This window comes from Lygodium microphyllum, chromosome 9 (genome assembly GCF_053477565.2).
Source record: "Lygodium microphyllum isolate KBCC chromosome 9, Lygodium_microphyllum_v1.1.10, whole genome shotgun sequence".
Taxonomy (NCBI): domain Eukaryota; kingdom Viridiplantae; phylum Streptophyta; class Polypodiopsida; order Schizaeales; family Lygodiaceae; genus Lygodium; species Lygodium microphyllum.
The window spans coordinates 65,077,056-65,101,920 of NC_141143.1; the positions used below are offsets into that span (position 1 = coordinate 65,077,056).

At 42.0% G+C, this 24,865-nt stretch overlaps 1 protein-coding gene across 3 annotated transcripts in view; it reads left to right on the top strand.

Annotated features, from left to right (window-relative positions):
- Positions 1-21,644, top strand: part of LOC148031119 (phytochrome 1-like) — a 65,427-nt gene extending 43,783 nt beyond the window's left edge. The window contains exons 3-4 of one of the 3 annotated variants that reach the window (XM_087684667.1): positions 20,065-20,358; positions 20,854-20,988. In XM_087684667.1, coding sequence (XP_087540793.1) covers positions 20,065-20,358; positions 20,854-20,893 — 334 coding nt within the window. In that variant the 3' untranslated portion in view covers positions 20,894-20,988. Of the gene's footprint in view, positions 1-20,064; positions 20,359-20,850 lie in introns of all 3 variants that reach the window. The other 2 variants (XM_087684666.1, XM_087684665.1) reach the window with 2 other exon arrangements.
- Positions 21,645-24,865: the final 3,221 nt, after the last annotated feature.

The following is a 24,865-nucleotide window of genomic DNA, read 5'->3' on the forward strand; positions in this document are numbered from 1 at the left end:
TGCAAATGCAGGGATGATGAAACCAGCCTTCCTTCTTGGAATGGGTGGTGATAACCTGATTTAAGAGTTAATTACAATAATAAATAAATGCACATAAAATGAAATACATACTTTACCATAACATTCTCTGACAGTAGACACCCTGTTGGCCCCAAAATCGGCGCCCCTTGCCATATTTCTTTAGCTTTCATTCAATTGGAAGGAGTACAACTTGGGATTCTTCAATCTCCTCCTGCTAACCAATTGCTCTTGCTGTCGTAAATGACCAGCAAGCCTTTTGGGTTATTTGCCCCTTGATTCACCCAGGACTTCTTCTTCAATTTGACCCTTGGCTGGCCAAATGCTGCCCCAAATCAATTTGGGATGGGTTGGCTCTTGAATTCCCTTGATAAACTTCAATTATCAGCTGCTGATTTCAGTCCCTTGAGCCTTCAATCTCTGGCATGGATCCCAAGGTGGTTGCTAAACCCTGATTTTTGCTATAAATTAGGGTTTACTACAAAAATTATAGATCAGCCCACCAAAAATGGTCGAAATCTCCTCCAAATGGCTGAGAATTGCTAAGAATGGCTGAGCATAGGCTGAAGGAGATGAGAGAATGCTGTAAAGAGAGAAAATTTTCAAATTTGTTGCGAAGAACTGATCAAAATCAGTTGTTGCCCTGCTGTACCAGCCCCAAACGGATGCATCAACAAGAATAGAAGCATCAAAGATTGTGATCTTCAAGAGAAAGTGTATCAGCAGCAATTGTCAGCTTCCCAAGGTGAAGAATATGCAATCTTCATCACCAAAATGGTCTCCAATGGTTGGGAAATGGCCCCAAAAGCTGGCAGCAACAGTCCAACACCTCTTCCTAACAGCTCCAAAATGAAAAGACGAGATTTCCCTCTCCCTTCAGCCCTATTTAGCCTTTCCTCCATTTGCATGGGAAAGTTTTGCCAAGTGGTAGCTTTCTTAATCCATTTTCAGCAATTTCTAGCCATTTAATTTTTTTCAGAATTAATTAATTTTGAAAATTAATTCAGCCCTTAATCCATGCCTAGAAAATTGACCTTGCCTATCCATAAATTAATTGGCTAGGCCATTTGCAACCCAAAGTGGTCCCATGCATTAATTGACACTTGGACAAGCATTAATCCATTAATTAATGCCTAGTCCTTAGTGTTACCATTGACACTTAATGGCCAATTAATGGTCCTGGGGGCAAACTGACACCAAAATTCACCTAGAATCTAACAAGTGTAACTTGTTACGACTTTTGCCTTTGACACCCATCTTTTTCACAAGGTCCTTCGGCCTTCAACTGTAAAAAACGTAGCTTGCACCTCACATGTGTATCTTTTAATTGCACATTTGATTAATCCTTTAATCAAATGTCAATTAAACATAAGCAAAGCATCAAATTTTCATGTTCTCGTGACAAATGAAGAGTGGTACCTACGAGTAGGGAGACAGTCGATGAAGCCTCCGTCTGCAAACGCAAGCCTGATGAGGTGACGCCAGGTGGTGAGGATGAGTCAAATGCTGAAAACGCAAATGAAGATAGCCTCTGGGAGTGAAACACCAGTTGTGGAGTGACGTCAGAAGGGTGGGAAGCAGCCAATAACCAAACACAAGGTGCAATTGCCTCTAATGAAGGTGATGCTTGTTGGAGAGAGATGCCAGATGGTGAGGAACCTCCTTGGCAGCCAAACACAAGAAGGTGGAGTTGCTAGAAGGGTGGAGGATGATGCCAAATAGGGTGGATACTGACGCCAAAAGAGTATGGGCTCCAAACGCAAGGTGTAGGAGCATAGAAGATGTTGTCGCCAACAATGGAGGATGGATGCCAGCTGAAGAGGATATAGATGATGGAGGAGAAAGTGTTAGAAGACTGACGAAGAGAGGGGAGGGTCTTTTTTTGGGGCTGCAAACCCTAAACACAAAATGCAGAAACACAAAAATGCAAACTATGGGTGAAGGGTTTCTCAACATCCCCTCTCAAACCCAAAAAGGGGAACTAGAGAAGAGTGAGGTGGAGATGCAATGCTACATGCTGAAGATTGCTCATGCAATAGGTGCCACTTGGACAATGTTCCTGGTGGGAAATTTCTTCACTTGCCCAAGTGCCCTAGTACAAAGATGATGAAATCAGGCAATGCATAGGAGGAATGTCGGACTTTGTGTGGTGTCGAGAACCATAAGGATATACCCATACTTGATCTCGGGAGGTGGCTCTATGCTGACCAAGGGACGAAGAAGATCCACCTTGTAATTTGAGAATACCACATGAAAGGAGACCTTTGAAGATAATCAAGAGGCTCAATGAGTTGTAGAACCCAAAATGCAACCTCGGGAGAGAAGCCACTAGCTCCGTGACTCCATGCTGGAAGGAATACGAAGGCCTAGTCACCAAGTTGCTGCTAGATCTAAGTAGGTCCTCTAGATCCTGGGTATGAGTAGAGGAAATGGCTGCTCAAAGGAGAGCTACTTTCCGAAAGTGAAAGGTAGTGGTGTGTGAAGAACTTCATGGCACATAGGGTCCCTCTCTCTGAATCGGAAGGAGTAGAAGTAGGAGCCTCCTCTGAAGCCGAAGAAGAACTGGAAGCCCCCTTTGAGGGTGAAGTAAGAAAATCCCCTCTGAATCCTAGTTTGAGAGAGAAAGGGAATCCACACTCATGGCTCATGGACTGCGAAGCATCTGATGACGAAGGAAGTGCCATCGGTCGTGCTGAAGAAGATATCTGGGGCTCGAAAGAAAAAGTCGGAAAGCACCCAAAAGTGGCCTCTCGAACTTGAGTGGAAGAGGGTGGAGAACAATCGCGGGCTCTCAGAAGAGTGGACTGTGGAGGAGATGTGGGCCGTGGAAGCCACTGTATCCGGAAGTGGGTGGGGGAAATCTTTGTGCAGTGGGGTGGTCTCTGGGAGGGCTTATCGCCTCATAAGGTCTTAGAGCCTTTGTGTGCTCAAAAGGACTTAGTGCGCGTTGGTTGCGGCTTATTGCCTTGAGCATTATACTCTGACAGCCGATGCAGAACGATCTCTGTGGCCCAGAAAGGAGAGGTGGCACAAGGAGTGTCAAGTGGAAAATGCATATATTCCGGGGGGGTGGGGAGCAAAGGTCAAAGTCGACAGTCTTCAGTGGGATGACCGTTTGCGCCGCAATAGTAGCACCCAATAGAAGGGCAATCTGTCGGTGGAGACACTGGTACCTGTGTGGCAAATTGGAGAAGGGAGGGTGGGAGGGAGAAATAGGATATCTCCCAATGCATAGCGGAAATGATAGAGAAATCAAATGTTGATGCTAAACCCGCCATTGGTCTTTGTTTTCTCTGATGAGGAGAATCTTTGTGGCTCTCTGAGCACCTCTGGCTTTGATACTATGTCAAAATGATTAAGTGACTAGAGAGACAATAGGGTTTGCGAGGGAAAACACAGCGTGTATGGCAAACACTGAGAGAGAAAAGAAACACAGAAGATAATGAAAGATGAATCATGCTGATGAAGTGAATTTGATACAAGGGTGCCGTAGCACAAAGGAAGCCTTGGAGTGCAGGAAGTCTACCGAAGAAGCCTCTAAGTCTGCCAACGCAGGATGAGGGGGTGTCGCTTGGAGCAGGGAGACTGCCGAGGAGCCTTTGAATCTACAAACACAAAGATGAAGAGTGGTACCTACGAGTAGGGAGATAGCCGATGAAGCCTCCATTTGTAAATGCAAGCCTAATGAGGTGACGCCAACTGTTGGGAGTAATGCCAGGTGGTTAGGATGAGCCAGATGCTGAAAATGCAAATGAAGACAACCTCTGGGAGTGAAACGTCAGTTGTGGAGTGACGTTAGAAGGGTGGAAAGCAGCTAGGAACCAAACACAAGGTGCAACTGCCTTTGATGAAGGTGACACTTGCTGGAGAGAGATGCCAAATGGTGAGGAACCTCTCTGGTAACCAAATGCAAGAAGGTGGAGCCGCTAGAAGGGTGGAGGATGATGCCAGATATGGTGGATACTGACGCCAAGAGAGTGTGGACTCCAAACGCAAGGTGTAGGAGCACAGAAGATGCTGTTGCCAACAATGGAGGATGGACGGGAGCTGAAGAGGAGCACATTGCCACCATAAACACATCCAACTGGAGATGAAGGTTGGTGCCAGGAGTGTGGAGATGGTGGTAGGAGAGGGGAGAGAGAGATGATGAAAGAGAGTGTTTTAGAAGACTGATGAAGAGAGGGTGGGAGTGACAGACTAAAGGATCAACCATAAGGGATGAATGAGAGAGTAGCCTATAAATAGGCATAGTTAGTCTAGGGTGGTGGTCCTTTTTGGGGCTGCAAACCCTAAACGTAAAACACAGAAACGCAAAAACGCAAATTGCGGGTGAAGGGTTTTTCAACATTCTTTTGGTAGTCATTTTTGACACACTTTTCACTATTATTTGTATTGTAGTGATACATATGTTTTTGGTAATCATTGCTGTGGTATGAGACATGATGATGGTTCCTAGGGCTTGTTGCTCCCTCTCATTGTACACTTTATTGTATTGATCACCCATGATTTGAGAGGGGGTATTAGTGGTGTATCTTTCATGGGTGTTGGGCTTTTTTAAGGCTTTTTATTGTGTGCCTTTATGGCAATTGGACAATCCATTTAGGGCTAGCTTATTTAACTTGGGTCTCACTCTTGAGTCTATATATGCTCCACTCCATTTTTGTTACATCAAATCACATCCACTTGGAGAGAGGGAGTTCAGAGGTTTTGCTGGTCACTAGACACGCCATTCACTTTTGTGGTTTGTATACTACATCTCTTGTATTATGTTATGGAATCAATTGTCCATTTTCTTCATTCTTTGAGTTTTGTGTTCACTTTTTCATAGTTTATACTTTTGAGTGTTCAATAGTTGTGATTCTTTTGCTTGAGTGCTCAATAGTTGTGATTCTTTTGCTTTCATTGCTCATTCTCATAGACCTTGGTTTGAAAGTTACTGTTTGTGGCATATCAAAGGCTATTGGTGCTTCCTTCTCACTTATGGTGATGACTATTGAATCTTGTCATGGTGCACATTGATGGATTTTGTTGTTGTGTGTGGTGTTCTTGCTTCAATGCATTTTGTTATACACGTGTGATTTGGATGCATCTTCAACATCTAGTTTCTTCTTGATGTACTAAACAATATCCTTTTGCATTTCGAGGTTGTTTTCTTTTTTGACATTCATGGACATGTTCTATGACTTCATTTTGGTAAGCATGCTATTCTCTCGTGTATTTAGTGAATGCATTTTTATGTAGAGTTATGTTTAGTGCTATTCTTGCTTGGTGGCGTGACTGTCTAGACTATTGGTGAAGTCTCTTCTTGCTAGATGAGACGTGGTTGCTTGCTTTGGATCATGTTTATGTTTTTCTTGAGCGCCTTATGCCTTGCATGTCATGAGTGTGGTCCTCTTAGGTTGGACTATTGTTTTGAATTACTCAAAGAAGAAAATTGGATTCGCCCTTGGTTTGCCTCTTTGCAATCATCCTTTGCTTAACACTTTTTCATGTCCAATCATTAGTATCTTTGGGAGCTTCAAGTGAAGGCTTTGGCATTACCTTCGGTGCACCTTATTGTCCCTGAGGTGTAGAAGATGATTTCTTTTTCTTGCCTTTGTTGTCCTTCTTCGGAGTATTCAAAAATTGGGTGAATTGAGGATCCTTTGCTAATTTAGCAAAGAGATTTGTTGTTGTCCTCATTGGATCTTTGAATTGTTCATCAAATTCCTCTTCACTTTACTGGTCATTAGCCTCATTATGCCTTGAAGGCCTTGCATCTTGCCCAACAACAATATTTTCAGCTTGTTGTCCATGGTCTGAGCCTCGTCTAAGATTAAGCATTGCATTTCTTTTTTCCCCTTGTGAGTGTCCATACTGAGAGGCATCATCACTGCTTGATTGCATCTCACTGCACGAAGACATATTGCTGTAATTTCTCAGCTGAGAGCAAAAATCAGCACTAGCACAAAGCTTTGGGTTACAACCAAATACCTCGGGCCCACCAAATCAAGGGATTGAGTGGTATCTCGGTTATGGAATCGTGAAACCAGCCTTTCTCTTTGGATAGGGTGGTAAAGCCTGATCAAGCACTTAATTACAACAATTAATAACCGAGCATAAATTGAAATGCACAATTTACCTTAATAATCTGAGACATTGGACACTCTATTGGCCCCAAAATTGGTGCCTCTTTCCGTATTTCTTTAACTTTGATTGCTAATGGAATGAGTACAAGTTGAGATTCCACAATCTCCTTTGCTGTTCCAAAAGCCCCTTGTTGCAATAACAATCAACAAGTAATTCGAGCCATTTGCCCCTTGACTTTTCACCCAGGACTCACACAATTGGAACCACAAATTGGCCAAATTTTGCCCCAATTTACAATGAATGGGCTGGTTGTTAGCAGAGTATTTGTCAGCTCATGTGTGAGTCTGAGCTTGATCTGGACTGGGCATTTTTATTAGGTATTTTAGGTTTTTTTCTGGTGTGGCATTTTATGCCAGTGGAGCATTTTATGCACCAGTCGGCCAGCTTTAATGCTGTCCGACCAGCATTATTGCTCCCCTCTTTTTCAGCCTATTTATACTCAGTGGCTCCTCCTCAGTCAGTCACTTCATTTTCACCATCTGCAGACTCTATGGAGAGAGAGCTAGTGCCAGTGCCTACGCAGCCAGTGACTCACTGTTGTATGCGACTGTCTCGTGTTTAGATATATGGATTCCATTTCCCGTGCATACATCTGAGTTCACTCATCTGTATCGTGTTCTTTTCTTTTCTCTTTTTGTCTTGTGTTTCAGCAATTTATTTCAGCACATGTTTATGCTTCCACCGCTGCTCCACTTCTGACATGGTATCAGTTTTCAGGATTTGTGTTTCTGCTATGTTTTCTTGCTGATTTCAGGACTGTTTTGTACCCCTGCTGATCAGCCGACTGCTGTCGCAGCCAGGCGACCTGTTTTGGGGCTGTTTTCAGCCTGCGTTTTTTGCAGTTTTGCCATCGCCTGCTGCCTACGCACCCTCTGCTGCCTGCGTTTTTCATCTGCAGCTGCTGGCGACAGTTTTCTACCTGTTTTTCTCCAGTTTACAGCCTGCGTTTTGCTGATTCAGCGTCTCTCGTGGCTGGGTGACTGTTACTTCAGGCCGTTTTTGCTGTTTTTGGCAGTTTTTGACTGATTTTTTGACTTTCTGCAGCAGATTTTGTCTTCTATTGATCAGATTTTGGGTTCTATTGCATGTGAACTCTCATTTTTTGTAGTCTGTGCTTGTGTTTTGGCTGTGTTTCCTCTCTAAATTCCATCTCTTCTCTACTTCTCTCCTTATCCTCTTTATATGGCTCCTCCGTGCACTTCCACTGATGATAAGTTACATGGACCTGATTATCTCACATGGAGTGCTGTCATGAAAGCTTGGTTTGTGCAGAAGCGGCTATGGTACATCGTCTGTGGAGCTATTGCTCGACCTCTCCGTCCTTTTCCTCTTCCTGAAGACTTTGATGGGGACAACCATGAGGAAGCGGTGCTCACATGGGACTCGGACAATGCCCGTGCTTACTCCGCGTTGCTTCGGTGTATTTCTAAAGCGGTCTTACCGGCAGTTACCTCCTGTAGGACATCTCTTGAAGTATGGCAAAAGTTGCAGCAGATGTACGAGGCACCTTCCACCATGCGGGCCGTCACACTTTATGGCCAGCTCCAGCAGATGAAGTTTGAGCCGAAAGATACTATTTTGTTTTTTCTTCTTCGTGTTACGCAGGTACAGGACCAGCTTCGGCACATGCAATCTGCTCTTCCCGAGGTGCATCTTGTCGGGACGGTCCTCTACAAGCTCCCCCCGGAGTTTGATGGAGTGGCCAATGCTTTGCGGGCGCAGACATCATCGACTCCTGTCAGTTTTACACATATGACCTCGATGCTTCTTGAGCATGAGGCATCCTTGAGATTACAGGGGCGGCTTCCGGCACATTATGGAGGTGAGGCTTATGTAGCTTCAGAGAGGGGTAACGGGCAGAAGAAGTCGAAGGCCCAGTGTTACCACTGTGGCAAGAAGGGACATTTGCGGAAGGACTGCAAGAAGTTAGCGGCTTCTAGGAAGACGGAGCAGAAGATGAAGCGGGATGCTGACTCTACCGATGAGTCCTCTCCTTCATCAGACTCCGACTTCGATTCCTCCGACCAAGGTGAAGTCCAAGGCGCGGAAGGGATCCTCTTCTTTGGATCGCGGGAAGGGCTTGGTGGCCCCTTCCTCGGCTGCTTTCTAGTGGTGGTGATGAGGTCATCCCTCACGACTCTCTTGTGCCAGAGAGGGAGTGTGAGCGGGTGTTCAGATGGGGCAGCTGCGCCTCATCTATATTTTTATACAGGTGCACAAGTTCCAGAGAGGGATGTCCCTGACGCATCGACTTCAGTCTGGCGGAATCAAATCCTGGAGCTGGGATTGACATCTAGGTTCATGCTGAGCTGGTTATCTGACAGAGAGCGGGAGGCTTTCGTCTGGAGCTCGCATGAGGGGACACTTTGGCGGTCTGGTCAAAGGCGGGGAATCCATGGCCACCTATGTTCAGAGGCATTTTTGACAGGATGGTCTTGTATGCTACTGCGAGACATTGATGATGGACACAGAGACATGCTATGATCTTCTCTATTTTCAGGTGTTTGGTACAATTGACATCAGGTTCTCTCCGAGGCACCTTGGTGGTGGCTTGATCACCCACTGCTTGGGTATCCATGGTTCTACTTGGTGGTTCTCTGTTTTATAGTTTCTAATCCCTTTTCATTGTACTTTTGTATTGTATCAGATCACTCACGATCTGAGAGAGGGTGTTAGCAGAGTATTTGTCAGCTTATGTGTGAGTCTGAGCTTGATCTGGGCTGGGCATTTTTATTAGGTATTTTAGGTATTTTTCTGGTGTGGCATTTTATGCACCAGTCAGCCAGCTTTAATGCTGTCCGACCAGCATTATTGCTCCCCACTTTTTCAGCCTATTTATACTCAGTGGCTCCTCCTCAGTCAGTCACTTCATTTTCACCATCTGCAGACTCTGTGGAGAGAGGAGCCAGTGCCAGTGCCTACGTAGCCAGTGACTCACTGTTGTATGCGACTGTCTCGTGTTCAGATATATGGATTCCATTTCCCGTGCATACATCTGAGTTCTCATCTGTATCGTGTTCTTTTCTTTTCTCTTTTTGTCTTGTGTTTCAGCAGTTTATTTCAGCACATGTTTATGCTTCCATTGCTGCTCCACTTTTGACATTGGTATCTGAATTCCTTGACAATTACACAAATTTTAGGTGCTGAATTTAGTGTACAATGCCTTCTCCTATCGGCATGGGTCTCAAGGTGGCTGTTAAACCCTGGTTTCTACATAAATTTAGGGTTTACAGCAGAAATCTTGTTGCTGTCCACCAAATGTGGCTGAGATTTGTTAGCAGAGTATTTGTCAGCTCATGTGTGAGTCTGAGCTTGATCTGGGCTGGGCATTTTTATTAGGTATTTTAGGTATTTTTCTGGTGTGGCATTTTATGCCATTGGGGCAATTTATGCACCAGTCGGCCAGCATTAAATGCTGTCGGACCAGCATTATTGCTCCCCACTTTTTCAACCTATTTATACTCAGTGGCTCCTCCTCAGTCAGTCACTTCATTTTCACCATCTGCAGACTTTGTGGAGAGAGGAGCCAGTGCCAGTGCCCATGTAGCCAGTGACTCACTGTTGTATGCGACTGTCTCGTGTTCAGATATATGGATTCCATTTCCCGTGCATACATCTGAGTTCTCATGTGTATTGTGTTCTTTTCTTTTCTCTTTTTGTCTTGTGTTTCAGCAGTTTATTTCAGCACATGTTTATGCTTCCACCGCTGCTCCACTTCTGACAAGATTTTCTTCAAACGGTTTAGAAATGCTGAGATCTTTTGAGAAATTTATGGAGACGGTGAGAGAAAGCCAAGATGAGAGAGAGCTGATTTTCTTTGTGAGAAAATCCTAAAATCAGCTTGTTGCTTGCTCCAGCCTACATTTAATGCAGTCACTTGATTAGCATTGCTGTTGGCAGCCCTTGGAAGGTGTCTCCCAATTGTCCCCTCCTTGCCTGAGGCCCTAGATGGCTGTCGTTTGTAACAAATTGTTGTTCTTTGATCGGAAAATGGACCAACAGCTCCCTCTCTCTCTTCCAAGCTATAAACTAACTGAATGGCTGAGACTCAACCCTCAAAAACGTTTTCTCAGTTTGCATGGGCATTTTTGTTCAGTGGCAGCGTTCTAAACCTATTTTTCAGCATTATCCAGCCATTTAATTAATTTTTAAAATTAAATAATCTGGAAATTAATTTCAGTCCCCTTTGACCTTGCCCAAAATTAAATGTGTCTATCCATAATTAAATTGGCTTAGCCATTTGTAGCTTGGAGTGGTCCCCAAACTCTGTTGACCCTTAGAATGGTATTACTTAATTAATTAGTACTAGTCCCTAGTATCACCATTGATATTCATTGGCCAAATAATTGTCTTAGGGTTAAAACTGACACCAAGTGACCCCAAAGCCCAGTTGGCATAACTATCACAACTTTTGCCTTTGATATCCATTGTATTCTCGAGGTCCTTGGCTTGTTACCATGAAATAACTGCCATGTGCATCACATGTGCTAAACAACCTTGAACATTTGATTAATAACTTAATCAAATGTTATTGGCAAGATTAAAGCATTTTAAAAATTCACATCCTTGTAACAAGCTAGCAAGGCATAGACGACAAGCTTTGCATCTCTCAATGGTTGTGTCTAGGGTGGTCTCCCGTGAAGGGGGTGTGCAAAGTAGGAGTACTGTTGCACAAGAGAGAGCAACAATATGAGTAGGGTGTGTACTAGTGTGGTACACACAAAGAATAAAAGAAAGTATTTATACTTAGGTATGGTACACTTGTAAGGGTGCATTCACATGTACAAGTAAATATATACATGGAAAGCGTAACAAAGGGCCTTTATATTCAACAATCTCCCACTTAAAGGTCTGAAGTGAATCTTTAACCAACTCCTACTAGTCGAATGCAATGCTTAAATTGAGCCTTTGCAATGCTCTTAGTGAGAACATCTGCAGGGTTATCTTGTGTTTTGATCTTAGTCATTATGATTAGACCATCATCTAGAACCTGTCTGATAAAGTGATACCGCACATTAATATATAAAGTACATGCAGGAAACATGGCATTCTTAGCCAAGCATATAGCACTTCGGCTATCACATCCAAGTACAAGTGTTTTGGTGGTCAGTCCGAAATCCTTGACTAGACAACCAAGCCAAATAGTTTCTTTTGAAGCATTAGTGGCTGAAATACATTTAGCCTCAATGGTAGAGAGTGCTACTATCTTTTGCAATCTAGAGCACCATGAAATTGCCCCACTAATCAAAGGTGAAAATGTACCCGCTAGTAGACTTGCGAGTATCCAAGTCACTTGCCATGATGTCATCACAATATCCCTGTAGATCTAATGTACCCTTTCCATAGCATATACATCTTCTTTGTGTGCCCTTAAGGTACCAGAAGATGCATTTCTAGTGGCAACCACACCATATATGAGTGACCCCCAAGTTGAAGAATAGGGAAAACCCTTCATGGTATTGGCTGCCTTATCATCTTTCCTAAGCTTAGTGTATGGTGGTCATGGTACACCAAGAGGCTTAGCATCAGCCATAGAAAACCTGTCAAGTACTTTGTTGATGTATTTTTTTTTGTGAGAGAAATAAGAGTTGGTGCTCTCCATCTCGTTACATACATGCCCAAAATGTGTTTAGCTGTACCCAAATCCTTCATGGAGAAGGCTGAATTCGATTGTCTTTTCATTGAATTAACTTGGCTCTTAGGCTTACCAGCAATAAGCATATCATCCACATAAAGCACAAGAATAATAAGGCTTCCATCATCAGCCTTCTTTGTATATACGTAGTGATCTGCATTGCTTCTCTTGAATCCATGTGAGAGTATGAAGGCATCAAATTTCTTATACCACTGTCTAGGAGCTTGCTTTAGACCATACAAGCTTCTCTTAAGCCTACACACCAAATGCTCCTTTCTTGGCATAACAAAGCCTTTTGGCTGCTTCATGTATAACTCTTCTTCTAAATCACCATGTAGGAATGTGGTTCTAACATTTATCTGATTAAGCTCCAAATCCATAGACGCTACAATGGCAAACAATACATGGAGAATGGTCATCTTGACAATAGGTGAAAACACTTTCTGAAAGTCAATCCCCTCATTCTGTGTATATCCCTTAGCTACAAGCCTGGCTTTGTATTTGGGTTTGCTATCTACACACTTGATTTTACAGACCCATTTGTTAGGAATGGCTTTCCTATCTTTGGGCAATGGGGACCAAATCCCAAGTATCATTCTGATACAAAGATTTCATTTCTTCGTGTATAGCTAGCTCCCACTTTTTCTTTAACTCACAAGATTGTACCTCTTTGTATGTGAGAGGCTTACCCTCATCTGTGAGTAAAATGCAATCCAAAGAGGGATCAAACCTCTGTATAGGTCTTTTGACATGTGTAGACCTTCTCACCCAATGATCTATATTCTTGGGCAATGGGTCTACATCCAAAGGAATGTCAATAACCTCATTATTTGGCTACTGAACTACTTTTTCAGGCTGTTGTAATTCATTTTCAGCATGCCGATTATGCTGCCCAAGCTGATTTTCAGCATCCCTTTGTTGCCCATTTTGAGTTGGCTCAATAATTTTCATTTGGCTCAATAACGACACATTAATAATCAAAACTAGCATCAAACGGGCCTGAATTTTCAATGGCTAATGGTTGTAGCATCAAACAGGGTTGAATTTTCAATGGGTGATAGTTGTTCAAGTGGTTGATATGCTGAAATTTCAATGGGTGAAAGTATGCAGCACCACCCAATGATTTCACAGGCATGCTACATACATCAGAATGCACTAAGTCCAAGACATTTGACTTACGGGAGACACCAGAGTAAAATGAATTTTTCATTTGCTTTCCAAACTAACAATCATTACAAAAATCAATTTTAGAGCCTTTTCCATCAACCCTCTTCAAAGAGGTAAGGACATCAAGTCCTTTTTGGCTCATATGGCCTAATCTCTTATGCCATAACTCCAAATGACAGCCAATTTCAGCAACTGCAAGAAACTTGCCATTCAAAGCTTTACAATGTAGACAATACAAAGTGCCGTTCTTGGTTCCTTTAGCAATCAGCATGGAACCTCTTTTTAATTTCCACAAACCACCACCAAACAGTGTGGTGTAACCATGCAAGTCAAGTTGTCCAACAAATAGTAAACTCTTCTTGATGCCAAGCACATATCTGACATCTTTCAACACAAGTTTTTGCCCATTATCCAAAGACAAGTGTATAGTGCCAATCCCATCAATGCTGCAAGCATGATTATTTCCAAGGTAAACCTTGCCATAACAGCCTGCATCAAAAGTAGCAAAGCACTCCAAGCATGGAGTCACATGGAAAGAGGCACCAGAGTCTATAATCCAAGTCTGAGTGACACCATCATCAACTGACAAAAGTGCATCAATCACATCAGCCTTGGTGATGTGCATATCCTGCATGTGACATACAAGGGCATCATAATCCACTGCACATAATACATCAGCCTCTGTATCCGAGAGCTCCTCTATGACAACACTGGAGGCCACATTGGCCTTTTCCTTGCCTTTGCCTGCCTCAGATGCATCTGTCTTTTTCTCTTTCTTCTTTTAGTCTCCTGCATTCTTCTTTCTCTCTTGTTCCTTCTTGTAATACCTGCAATCAGGCTTCTTGTGGCCCTTTCGATCACATTGATAGCATGTAACATCACTCTTTTCTTTTCCTTTGCTCTTGCTCCTGCTTTTCTGTCCAACATTTGCATTTTTCTTTTCAGCCCTGCCTCTAATATTATAAGGTGAGTTGTTGTCTTCTCCACTCGACTTACGTCTAATTTCTTCATTCAAGATTGAACCCCTCACACCATCATATGTGAGATTGGGGTTATTACTAAGAGAAACAACCAAAGTCTCCCAAGAGTTAGGCAATGTCATGATAAAAAAGATCGCCCTCAACTTATCATCAAAATCCAAATTAGCATCCTTGAGCTGATTTAAAATACTAGTAAAAGCACTCAAGTGCTCAGCTGCAGACTTGGACTCATCCAGTCGCATATTCACCAAATTGCGCATTAAATGCACCTGATTAACAGGTGTGGTGATCTCATAGGTAGTCTTCAACTTCTCCCATATTGCATGACCAGTGTCTAAACCCTTAATGTCTGTCAAAATATCATCAGTGACACCCATCTTTATATAAGCCACAGCCATAGTTACCTGGAACGGGGAACAGGAACGGGAGCGGAACCCCCTGGAACGGGGGGGACGTCCAAGGTGGGGGAACGGGAACGGGGGGGAATGGCACATATCTTAAGTGCCCCAAATATGCCCTGCATGATCAAGTTGCCCCAAAGAATGTCCCTCTAATTGCCCCAATACCCCTCAATGCTCCAAATTGACCCAAATGTCCCAAAATTGACTTGATTATCCCCATAGCTCCAAATTGCTCATGAATTGCCCCAATTATTCTAGTTTTCCTTGAAATTAGACAATATAAATGGATGATTACCTTGGAATTGAGAATAGGCTGAATTTTGATTGTGATTTGCAAGAGTTCATAATGCATCAAATTTGAGCTTTGCATGGACTCCTAATTGGCTTGTGGGTTGTCTTGACACTTTGAATATTCAAAAGAGAGAGAGAGAGAGAGAGAGAGAGAGAGAGAGAGAGAGAGAGAGAGATTAGTATGTGCACATTAGGCAATGGAGATAGGTGAACATGTAGTAGGAGTGTGATATAAGCAAAAAGAAAAAACATGAAAAAATGTAAATTTTTGGTCAACAGGCCTGGAATGGCCGTTCCAAACAAGGAATGATAGGGGGAACGGCAGGGAACGTTCCTTGGCCGTTTCACCTCCTCCAAGGATCTGGAACGCGTTAAACCGTTCCTATAGGCCGGAACGGCCGTTCCCTGTTTCTATGGCCACAACCTTTTTATTGACTTTGGCCCAATCTGCCTCAGACATTTGTGTGGGTTTATCCTTCTGCAAAGCATCCTCACAATCCTTTAAGAACAATATGCCCTGCATACGATCCTTCCAAAGATCAAAACCCTGACCATCAAACCGTTTGATTTCCATCAAACTCTTAATGTCAGAACTGGAAGAAGTTGCAGCCATTTTTATCACAAACACAAGTGTAAGTGCACTATTCTGCAAAAGCACAAGCTGAACCAGCAAATACACTGCTGTTCTTGCCCAATCAGCAATAATCCTTTGCTGTTTTTACATAAACCAGCCGCTGCACAGACAAATAATGCAGGAATGTATCAAATTCTGCATAAAATCCCAAATTTCCAGGTCTAAATGTACGCAATTGTCAGCCAAATTAACTCAGCTGAGCAAAATTACATCAATACATGAAAAAACCCCGATTTTTATTGGTCCAATGCTAAGAAATTTTACTCGGATGAGCAAAATTCCAACAAATTTGTCAAAATCCCCAAATTAATTGAGGTTAATGCGCACAATGTCTGCAATTTTTGACATAGATGTCACTGTCGAGCATAAACAACATCAAATTTGGGAAAAGCCCCAAATTTCCAGGCTCAAATTTGCACAAATTTGAAAACTGTGCTTCCACGCGCGAACCCCTGTCAGTAAGAGGCTGCTTGCAGGAAATTAAAAAAAATGAAGGAAAAATGCATGAAAAAAAAGTGACAAATTTGCTGCCGTTGACCGGCCGCATGCTGTTGTGACTTGGAAACTGCCGCTTGATGCCACGGAAGCTGTCGCCAGCGTGTCTCCTGTTGTCGCCTGATCAAACACGACTTGTCCTGCTGCCGCCTGATGAAAAACGACCTGTCCTGCTGCCGCCTGATAAAAAACGACCTGTCCCTGCCTGTCAGGTCAAAAACGGCCTGTCGCTAGACTGAATCTGCTGTCGCCTGTCAAAAACGACCTGTTGATTTCGCGTGAGCGAACACTGGAGATGTCTCACCCGGACTCCGAGGAGCGCGAGAACCTTAGCCGAAGCTCTGATACCAATTGTTGGAGAGCGCGGGTAGCGGAAGCGTGAAGATTTGCAGCAGGGGAAAATGTGCAGGTGTGCAGGTGAGAGAGAGTGAGAGTGAGAGTGACGAGTTGATTTAGGTGTACCAACAATGTGTTGGTACACAAAGAATAAAATGTATTTATACTTGGGGCCCGTAAGGGTGCATTCACATGTACAACATAACAATACACGTGTAAAATACACGGAGGTGAATAAAGGACCTTTACATCCCAACACTTTTGACATGTGTAGACCTTCTCACCCAATGATTTGTATTCTTGGGCAATGGGTCTACATCCAAAAGAATGTCAATAACCTCATTATTTGGCTACTGAACTACTTTTTTAGGCTGTTGTAATTCATTTTCAGCATGCCAATTATGCTGCCCAAGCTGATTTTCAGCATCCCTTTGTTGCCCATTTTGAGTTGGCTCAATAATTTTCATTTGGCTCAATAACGGCACATTAATCATCAAAACTAGCATCAAACGGGCCTGAATTTTCAATGGCTAATGGTTGTAGCATCAAACAGGGTTGAATTTTCAATGGGTGATAGTTGTTCAAGTGGTTGATATGCCGAAATTTCACTTTCTTTTTGTCTAAGTCACTAGATGTGGCAATTTTCAGTAGCTTTGATTCATTAAATACCACATCTCGACCGCGAATTACTTTTTTGATGCTTGGAATGCAAACTCTATAACCCATTTCACCTTCATCTCCATAACCCATGAAGATGCCTTAGATAGATTTCATGTCAAGTTTGGTTTTACTATCAATAGGTACATGTATATAACATTCATGGCCAAAGACCTGTAAGTGGCCAAAGCTCCCGTTTACATCGCAAAATTGATTGAATTCTTTTGATACATATTCTCCCTCATTATCTTTTCTTATGTACTTTAGTTTTAATCCTTTTGAGTGCTAACAAACGCATAAAACCTTTGAAAAATGTCCAATGCCTCACTTTTTTGCTTAAGCAAGTAAACCCATAGCTTTCTAGAGTGGTCATAAATAAAAGGCACAAAATAACAGAAACCACTATGAGTTTTTATTGACATGATACATACATCAGAATGAACTAAATCCAAAATACATGCCTTTCTAGAGACTCCATGAGAGTATGAGCTCTTTACATGTTTTCCCAAAATACAGGCATCATAAAAGTCAAGCTTTGAATTTTTCACATCAACTCTTTCTAGTGAAGAGAGTGCATGCAAACCCCTTTGGCTCATGTGTCCAAGACACTTGTGGGCAATTTATTTATGAACAAAGTGACTAGATTATTAGTTGACTTGGGTAAGCTAATTGTGGCAAATTCAATGAGCTATTGTTGGTACTCAGCTAGCTTGACTGTCAAATCATCTTTCAAAGTGATTTTGAACTCTTGGAGCTGATGATCAAGATTGATTTGTTGGGTATAATTGTGAGTTGCATAGCAGTCAACTAGATGTGCCCAACACTCAGAGGCAAGGCCAAAGTATTGGATTTGAGAGTGAAATTCTATAAGACCGTGCATCAACTTGACTATAATTATGACATCTTTGCTCTTCCAAGGGGAATCTGCCTTTAACAAGTTCCCACAAGCCTTAGGAATCCAAGACATGTTGCATTAGATTTGACCAAGTGGTAAAGTTAGGCCCAATGTCTATTTGAATATCACCACCATCTAGGAAGTAGAAACATAAGGAATGGAAATAGAACTAAATGCTTGTGTACTCGACACTAGAGTAGGAGAAGGGAAAGTAAATGAAGGTTTGTACTCCATGTCTGTCTCTCCAATAGGATGGCTAGTCCCATATGGAGGTTCCGTCCTTCTTGCTAAATCGCTAGACCCATGTACAAAATCTAAGGGTAAATAAACAATGTTGCCTTCCAATTGTTGGGCTCAATGCATGAGGATCAAATGTTACTTGGCTTGTGATATCTCATAGGGTTTGTAGACATCATGATAGTTAGATGTCTCTCCACCAGTGTACAAACCTCAATGGGCAAGTTGTGAAGCCAACTTTTGCTTCGTTCTTCGCATAGGCTAGCATGGAGACTGAACTGGTGAAGTAGTGTTGGAAGTCATCTTTGCTTTGATAGGTCTTGTTTTGATGATGAGCTTTTCGATCAAGGACCTAAGTTTATTTAGTACTTTGCTCTGGTACCATTTAAATAAATACTTGTTTGCAGGGACAGATGCTGCAGCAAAATGCAGCTGCAATGATGATGTGGCAGGTTGCACAGCAGGGCTGGACAGAAAACACAGATCTGAATGATGATGCCAGCACTCAGCAACAGCCACACAATGGAGATTGCAGGTTGGAACAAGCAGATTGGCAGCAAATGCAGCCTGTCTGATGTGGACAGCAGGTGGCAATCAGTTGCTAGCAAGGAGAGAGGTGCTGGCAGTAGGCACAGCTGTGGACAGTAGTAGATAGCAGTAGGCACCAGCTCGATTTGAGATATCATTTGCAAATGGGGTGTGTATAGCAGAGATAGGCGCCAACAATTTGCAAAATAGAAAGGGGTTGAGTGATGGGCAGCTCCCAAGTTAGGGTTTGGCTTATGGGACATACACTCTCTCTAGAAACACGGACCTTTTAATGAAACTTTGGTAATAACTGAGTTTTGGGGCTGTAATAAAGAGGTAACCAGTATATAATACATTTTTTTAGCTTAATACAGAATCCTAAGGCTATATAATAAATCCCTATTCTTGTACTACCAATTGTCAAACCATCACTTCAATCTACTTTGCATTGTTGTATGTGAAAGTTCTCCCTCTTGCCTCTGCTATCTCCACCATGGAGCCTCACCCCACCTTAGCTTCTCGTGACACATCACTCTACAGGATGAATGGGGAAGCTATGCTGACGTGTACCATGAAACTATTTCCATGCAGGACAAAAAAGGCAAGGCTACAAAAAGGCAGTAAAACTGTTCGCTGTAAAAGACAGTTGCTGCTGAAAATTGCAGCTTCTGAGGGCTGCAGATTGCCTCAAATGAGGGACTCTTTGTGAAAAAGACAGGGCACTGATGAGAGAGGGGTAATAGAGATGAAAACAAAATGAAGATGGAATCTGAGTTGCCTGCAGACTGTTATAAAGACCGTAGCAGTGATTGGCCATCTTTCAGGTCAAACTTCAGTAACAGCAATAGGGTGGTCTATGATTTGATGCCCAGATGGAAAGAGAGATGTAGAGTGGAAAACAAAGACAAGAAAATGGAATGAAAGCTGAACTGAGGCTGAATGTGCTGTAGAGTGGTGGAGTCTTTAAATAGAGTGGAACCTCAAACTGGGCTGACTAGGGAACTGGTCTGAGTCGCTCACTATGCGAGTCTTCACAACTGATAGTACTGGTTGAATCCTGATGCAGTGGTTTTCAGCGCTTCCTAAGCCCCCAGCATATGTTGGTGGCATCAAATTGCTGTGTTTTGTTGTCTACAACATGCATTAAGTCTCCAGATTGTGGCAGCAAAATTGCTTAGGGACGGTGGTCTCTGAGGAACATACTAGTCCAGCAATGTGCAGTCCAAGGCAGAGGGACCAGAAAGTTGGCCAGTTTGTCACCATAAACCCTCAAAGCTTTAGATATATGGAAGGCAAGCACAACTTGCTTTGCTAAACAATTCACTTTGCTAATTAATATTGTTAGTACATTTCAGCTCGAGTAAACCTTTTGCTTCTATCTCCGCTTTCTGAAATCATCAGTATATGGAGTCCGCTTTTGAGATGGTGTAAAAGGTCATGTAGGAAAACTCAACTGCAATTAGGTGACTTTTTCTCAATGAAGGCTGAGTGATTTGCCCGCCTGACTGGGGGCATTCTTTGCCTGCACAAGGAAATCTAATGCTACTTTTAACTACTATGAGGAAATATGGTTAATTTTTGTGGTCGATCGTGGTCAGACTTGGAGACTCTGTATGCGTTCTTTTGTTTTGAAAATGCTTATATTTATGGGTTTGATCCAGGAACGTCGAATTGGAAACTGTGGAATTCACAATGGGCACAGTGATGGATGCTGTAATAAGCCAGGGAATGATCAGGTCGAGAGAGAAGGGTTTACAACTAGTTCGTGAAGCCCATGTGGAGATAAAAAATACTCGTCTTTATGGAGACCAGTTGCGGCTGCAACAAGTGCTTGCTGATTTTCTGACGACGGCAGTGAGATTCACGGCATCGTCAGATGGTTGGGTGGGGATACAAGTCATGCCGTCTGTTAAGACTATTGGAGATGGCCTGCATTTGGTTCACTTTGAATTCAGGTTTGCCCTTTTGGATTACCTGGTTACGATCGGCCTGTGCTTTCTGTTTCTGCTTGTATGATTATTTACTTCATTATTTGTATAACAGGGATGTCGTGTCATTTTGCATATGCAATCGTGTACATCTTGGATATGGTATATATGTATGCAGGAATACATGTGCGTGTCATGAAGAGGTTATGTATGCATGTGGCTGTAGCAGCTACTCTTTAAGACATGTCAGGCACCTAGCGTCATAATGGACCATCAGCATACTTCTTTTGTCTCATAAGCAATCTATAACCCTCCACTCCAGAAACATAGGCAGTTGACAAATCGCTAGTAGTGGGTGTTAAAAGCCAATTAGTGGCTCTGCTGCCTCAGATATCAAGGCAGCCAGCCGGAACACTCCTATATTGCTGCTTTGTTGTAGGTGCTACGTTGAGCAAATAATTTATGTTTGTTATTAATTTAAACTGTAATAACGATGAATGTTTTGGCTAATCTGTGCAGCAGACTCTCAAGAATCTCCCAAATTTTTACGGACTTACCATGAATACGAACAAGTACTAAGTTACATTGTTGGTTTAAGTATGAGCATACTCACCTCCGACACCTTGTAACAGGGTTTCGCATCCAGGACCTGGAATCCCTGAGGATCTGGTACAGCAGATGTATGATCGTTCGCATGAAATTACACAAGAAGGAATGGGGCTGAGTGTGTCGAGGAAGCTAGTGAAACTCATGAATGGAGATGTGAAATATATTCGAGAACCTGGAATTTGCTACTTCCTGGTCAATGTGGAACTGCCTCTGGTGCAGAGGGATGAGGATGGCTAACTTCGAAGATTGAATTTTGAAATGGATTCCTGCTTTTGCCCACTTCTCTGGTGTGGTGAGAGAGAGCTCATTCATTATGAGTTCCACAGGCCAGCATTTGAGCTTGTGCCCTGAGGTCTATTGGCATCCTTATTATTGATGAAGTTGAGCCTCGTTGGGAGCCTCTCAGATTGCAATTGTATAGCTGTGGCTACTTACTGCTATCTAGTTGAGTTGTGTGGATACTCCTTTTGCTAAAGCACATTTTTGTAGATCTTCGGAGCAAGTATTTTGCTGCAATTTTTTGTTTAGGAATATGTTTTCTTAAGAGTGCCCAGATGTGACTGTGATTGTTTTGGAGTTCATCAGATTATTTCGAAAGCAATTGCCCATTGTGCTCTTATCCCATGCCTGTGCCCGCGCCCGTGTGCGTGCTTGCACCGGCAGACACGCGCGCACACATGCATCCATGCGTATGAAGGGTAAACGGCCATTGCCATTTTAAGGCTAAAGCTCCAAGTCTTACCTTCATTAAATTAGAAATGCATGTCCTTCATTTTTAGACTTAAGTTGATGTGCTTGGTAACATCTAAGTACTTCACTTGTCTAAGGCTTTTATATTAAAAGTGTTAAGAAAATTAAGGAGAGGGTAGGTCACTTCCACAATTGAGAAGGTAATTTTCTATAGCAAATATTTCTGCAGCAAAGTGTAAGTTTGTTTAAGACAACAGTGACAATGGCTTAAAGATTTATTGCAGGGAAGATAAAAAGTCAGAACAACATTTGGAGATTAATGACTGAATGCCGTAAAACTCATAAGAAATATAGGCTGGAGCTTGATTGGGTATGTGTTTTTGCTTGGTATCATAAAGGGAGCTTATAGATGTTATTTAAATGCTTGCAACTCTTAACAATATGATTCAAATATTTGTGTTGTTGGGTGGCTTAGCAAGTGCACTTTGTGGTTTGAGATCTTATATGAACAATGGAAGGTCAACAAACAATATTTCAAGTTCAACAAATTTCTCCATTGTGTACCTTATATTTTTATTCAGACGCTTAACCTTTGAACTAAAGTATTCACAGTTCCTTTTGATTATCTAGAATTTTGCATCTTCAATCAAAACCTCAAAATAGTGGATCACTTTGATATACTATGAAAATGCTACATTTTGTCACAGGCTCTCACTATGAACATAAGATCGCATATAGAAACCATTGAACATAGTGCAAGCCAATTTTTAAGGAGCTTATTTGGTAACAATATATCATTCGACTTGAGAAATTTTGTCGACTTGAGAAATTTTGTTAGGGATCCTTTCATAAATAAACTAGGAAGATTAAAAAAGCCATTAAAGTTTGAGTATGGTGTGACCTACACTACAAGTTGGGGCCTTAGATGCTCCCATCTTTGGCATATCCTTTCATGGAAGTAGGGAGACATACAAACACAGACACATCCCCAACTTATGTTAGATAATATAATACCTTGTGATGATCAAGTACATCAATTCAATTACATAAACTCATAAATCTTGGCTTCTAACTTAGGGGAGGGATAACCCCATTCCTCATTAAAATGATCAAACCTAACAAAACCCTTTTGTTTAAATTAGACCTATTAAAAGGTCTTATTTTAAGGTTAGATATGGGAGATGATTAAGCCAACATACAAGCATTCATAAGGACCTCGTAGAAAATCTCAAACTACATAAGAGAAATGAGGTATTTGGATTTGACGAACATGTTCTATGTGCACACCCTGCCTAAGGAATAGCATGATGCATCATCTCATCTCCAATTGACCATGAAAACATCCTTAGATTTGGTTGTTTACAAACTTCCATGTTTTGCAAATTTTACTCAAAATGCTGTTCTCTTCAGTTTGAGTGCCCAATAGGACGTTTCATTGCCAAATTGGTTGGAAGAAGAGGTTGAGGATTCCATTAGGGTTCTTGAAAAGTCACCTATATTCCTAGCAATGGATGGGCACCATGCATGCATTTTGTGGGATAGAGGAAAGGAGCCCCCAAAGGTGTTGGAGTTACTTGATGTGTATGGGCTAGAGATTGTTGCATTAGCACGACTCCCACTCATGATTGCCAAACCACGTGTTAGGAAAATCTCTACAACTCCATCCATTTATAACTTTCGCATTTAGACTCCAATTAAGGTCACTATTGTACTCAAAACAATCCAAATGATGTTAATAAGCAACCCCACATGGTTAGAATTAAAAAATTCATTCATTATCAAATTCTTTTATGGATTCTAAAGTATATTGAGTAGTTGTGATTCAATCCAATACCCCAGCCTTATAAGCCTTCAAAGGTTTGGGTGATTGGTCTACTAATCTTAACAATAGATTTCTCACCATGCCGGGGTCTCCTCATGCACCCCCACCTAGGACCACTTCCCCACCTCGCCATGAGTTTCATTGGTAGAGAAGTGTTGGACATGGGCAATGGTGGCCACACCCTTAGGCTAGCATCTTTCTAGGTCCCTTAGGGTACTTTGAGCTAGTCTAGTATTACTTAATACTCTTGGTTCCTTACGCTAATAAGTCAAGTCCATAGGCTAATTTATCCTTAGGCTAGTTAAGTTTTAGGATTTTGCTTATTTGTCTTCTATTGCATTCACACATTCACAAATTCACTTACTTTTGTTCTTTATTCATTTTAGCTTTATAGTTGTTTGGAATTAAAGAATCATATTATGAACCTCTATTTTGCAAAATCTAATCTCTTTTGCAAGGTTTTGTATTTCAGCTTAGGACTAACATGGTGGTTACATTGATCCTACCTAGGTTGGAGACATTGGTTGCTCATCATTCCTTTGTAGTTTCGTTCTCATTGGAGGCTTGCTCTTCTACTAGCATGGAGGCTTTCCCTCATGAGGTGGATCTTGCAACATCTCTTAATGCTACCACGATGGTGGCTTCTCCCTAGCTCCTCCGGCTTAGACTACATAATAGACACCAAGGCAAGAGTGTTAAAATTTTGGCCTCACTTGATTGCTATGTGGCTATGCATGCAACACCTTTGACTATTTTGAAAAGGCATCATGCCCAAAGAGATGCTAGAAGAGAAGAATGAAGAAAATATGGAGGGAAAGAAAGGATATGGCTCTTGAGAGTCAGTCTCCTTCTCTTAAAAGCTTTGGATCAAGGTCAAGAGGAAAAATAGATCAAAAGGAAACAATCTCCACTAGCCAATATGAATGATTAGGAGGATCGGGGAGGAGTGTTGGCTATAATGTAGATATTTCTCTATAGAATGGTAAAGAGAACCTTATGCTAAGCAAGGATATAGAGAAGGTTAGTTGAGAGGATTATGTACACATTTGTGGCTTGTATGATGCGTAGGTAAGATAAGGTGAGAAGCAAATTAAACATCATCTTGTTATATGTTTGGGGTTTATGGAGTGTGAATAAAAAATATTGTATGTCATGGGATCATATGTAGGCACAAGCTTGATTTGCTAACCATTTGGGAGATTAAAGTTGTTCTTTTGGGTATGAGAGAGTTAACTCTCTCAAAATTTGATGTTTTTCTTGAATAATAACTCATGGTAAGATACTAATATGGTATGAGCTAGGTTTGAATTGAAGCCCATCTTGACATGGTGTGATGAAAATATGGATTTGTAAGGATAGATAAGAGATTGAGCTTCCTTTAATTTATATTTTCAATTCATGAGGAGAAAGTAT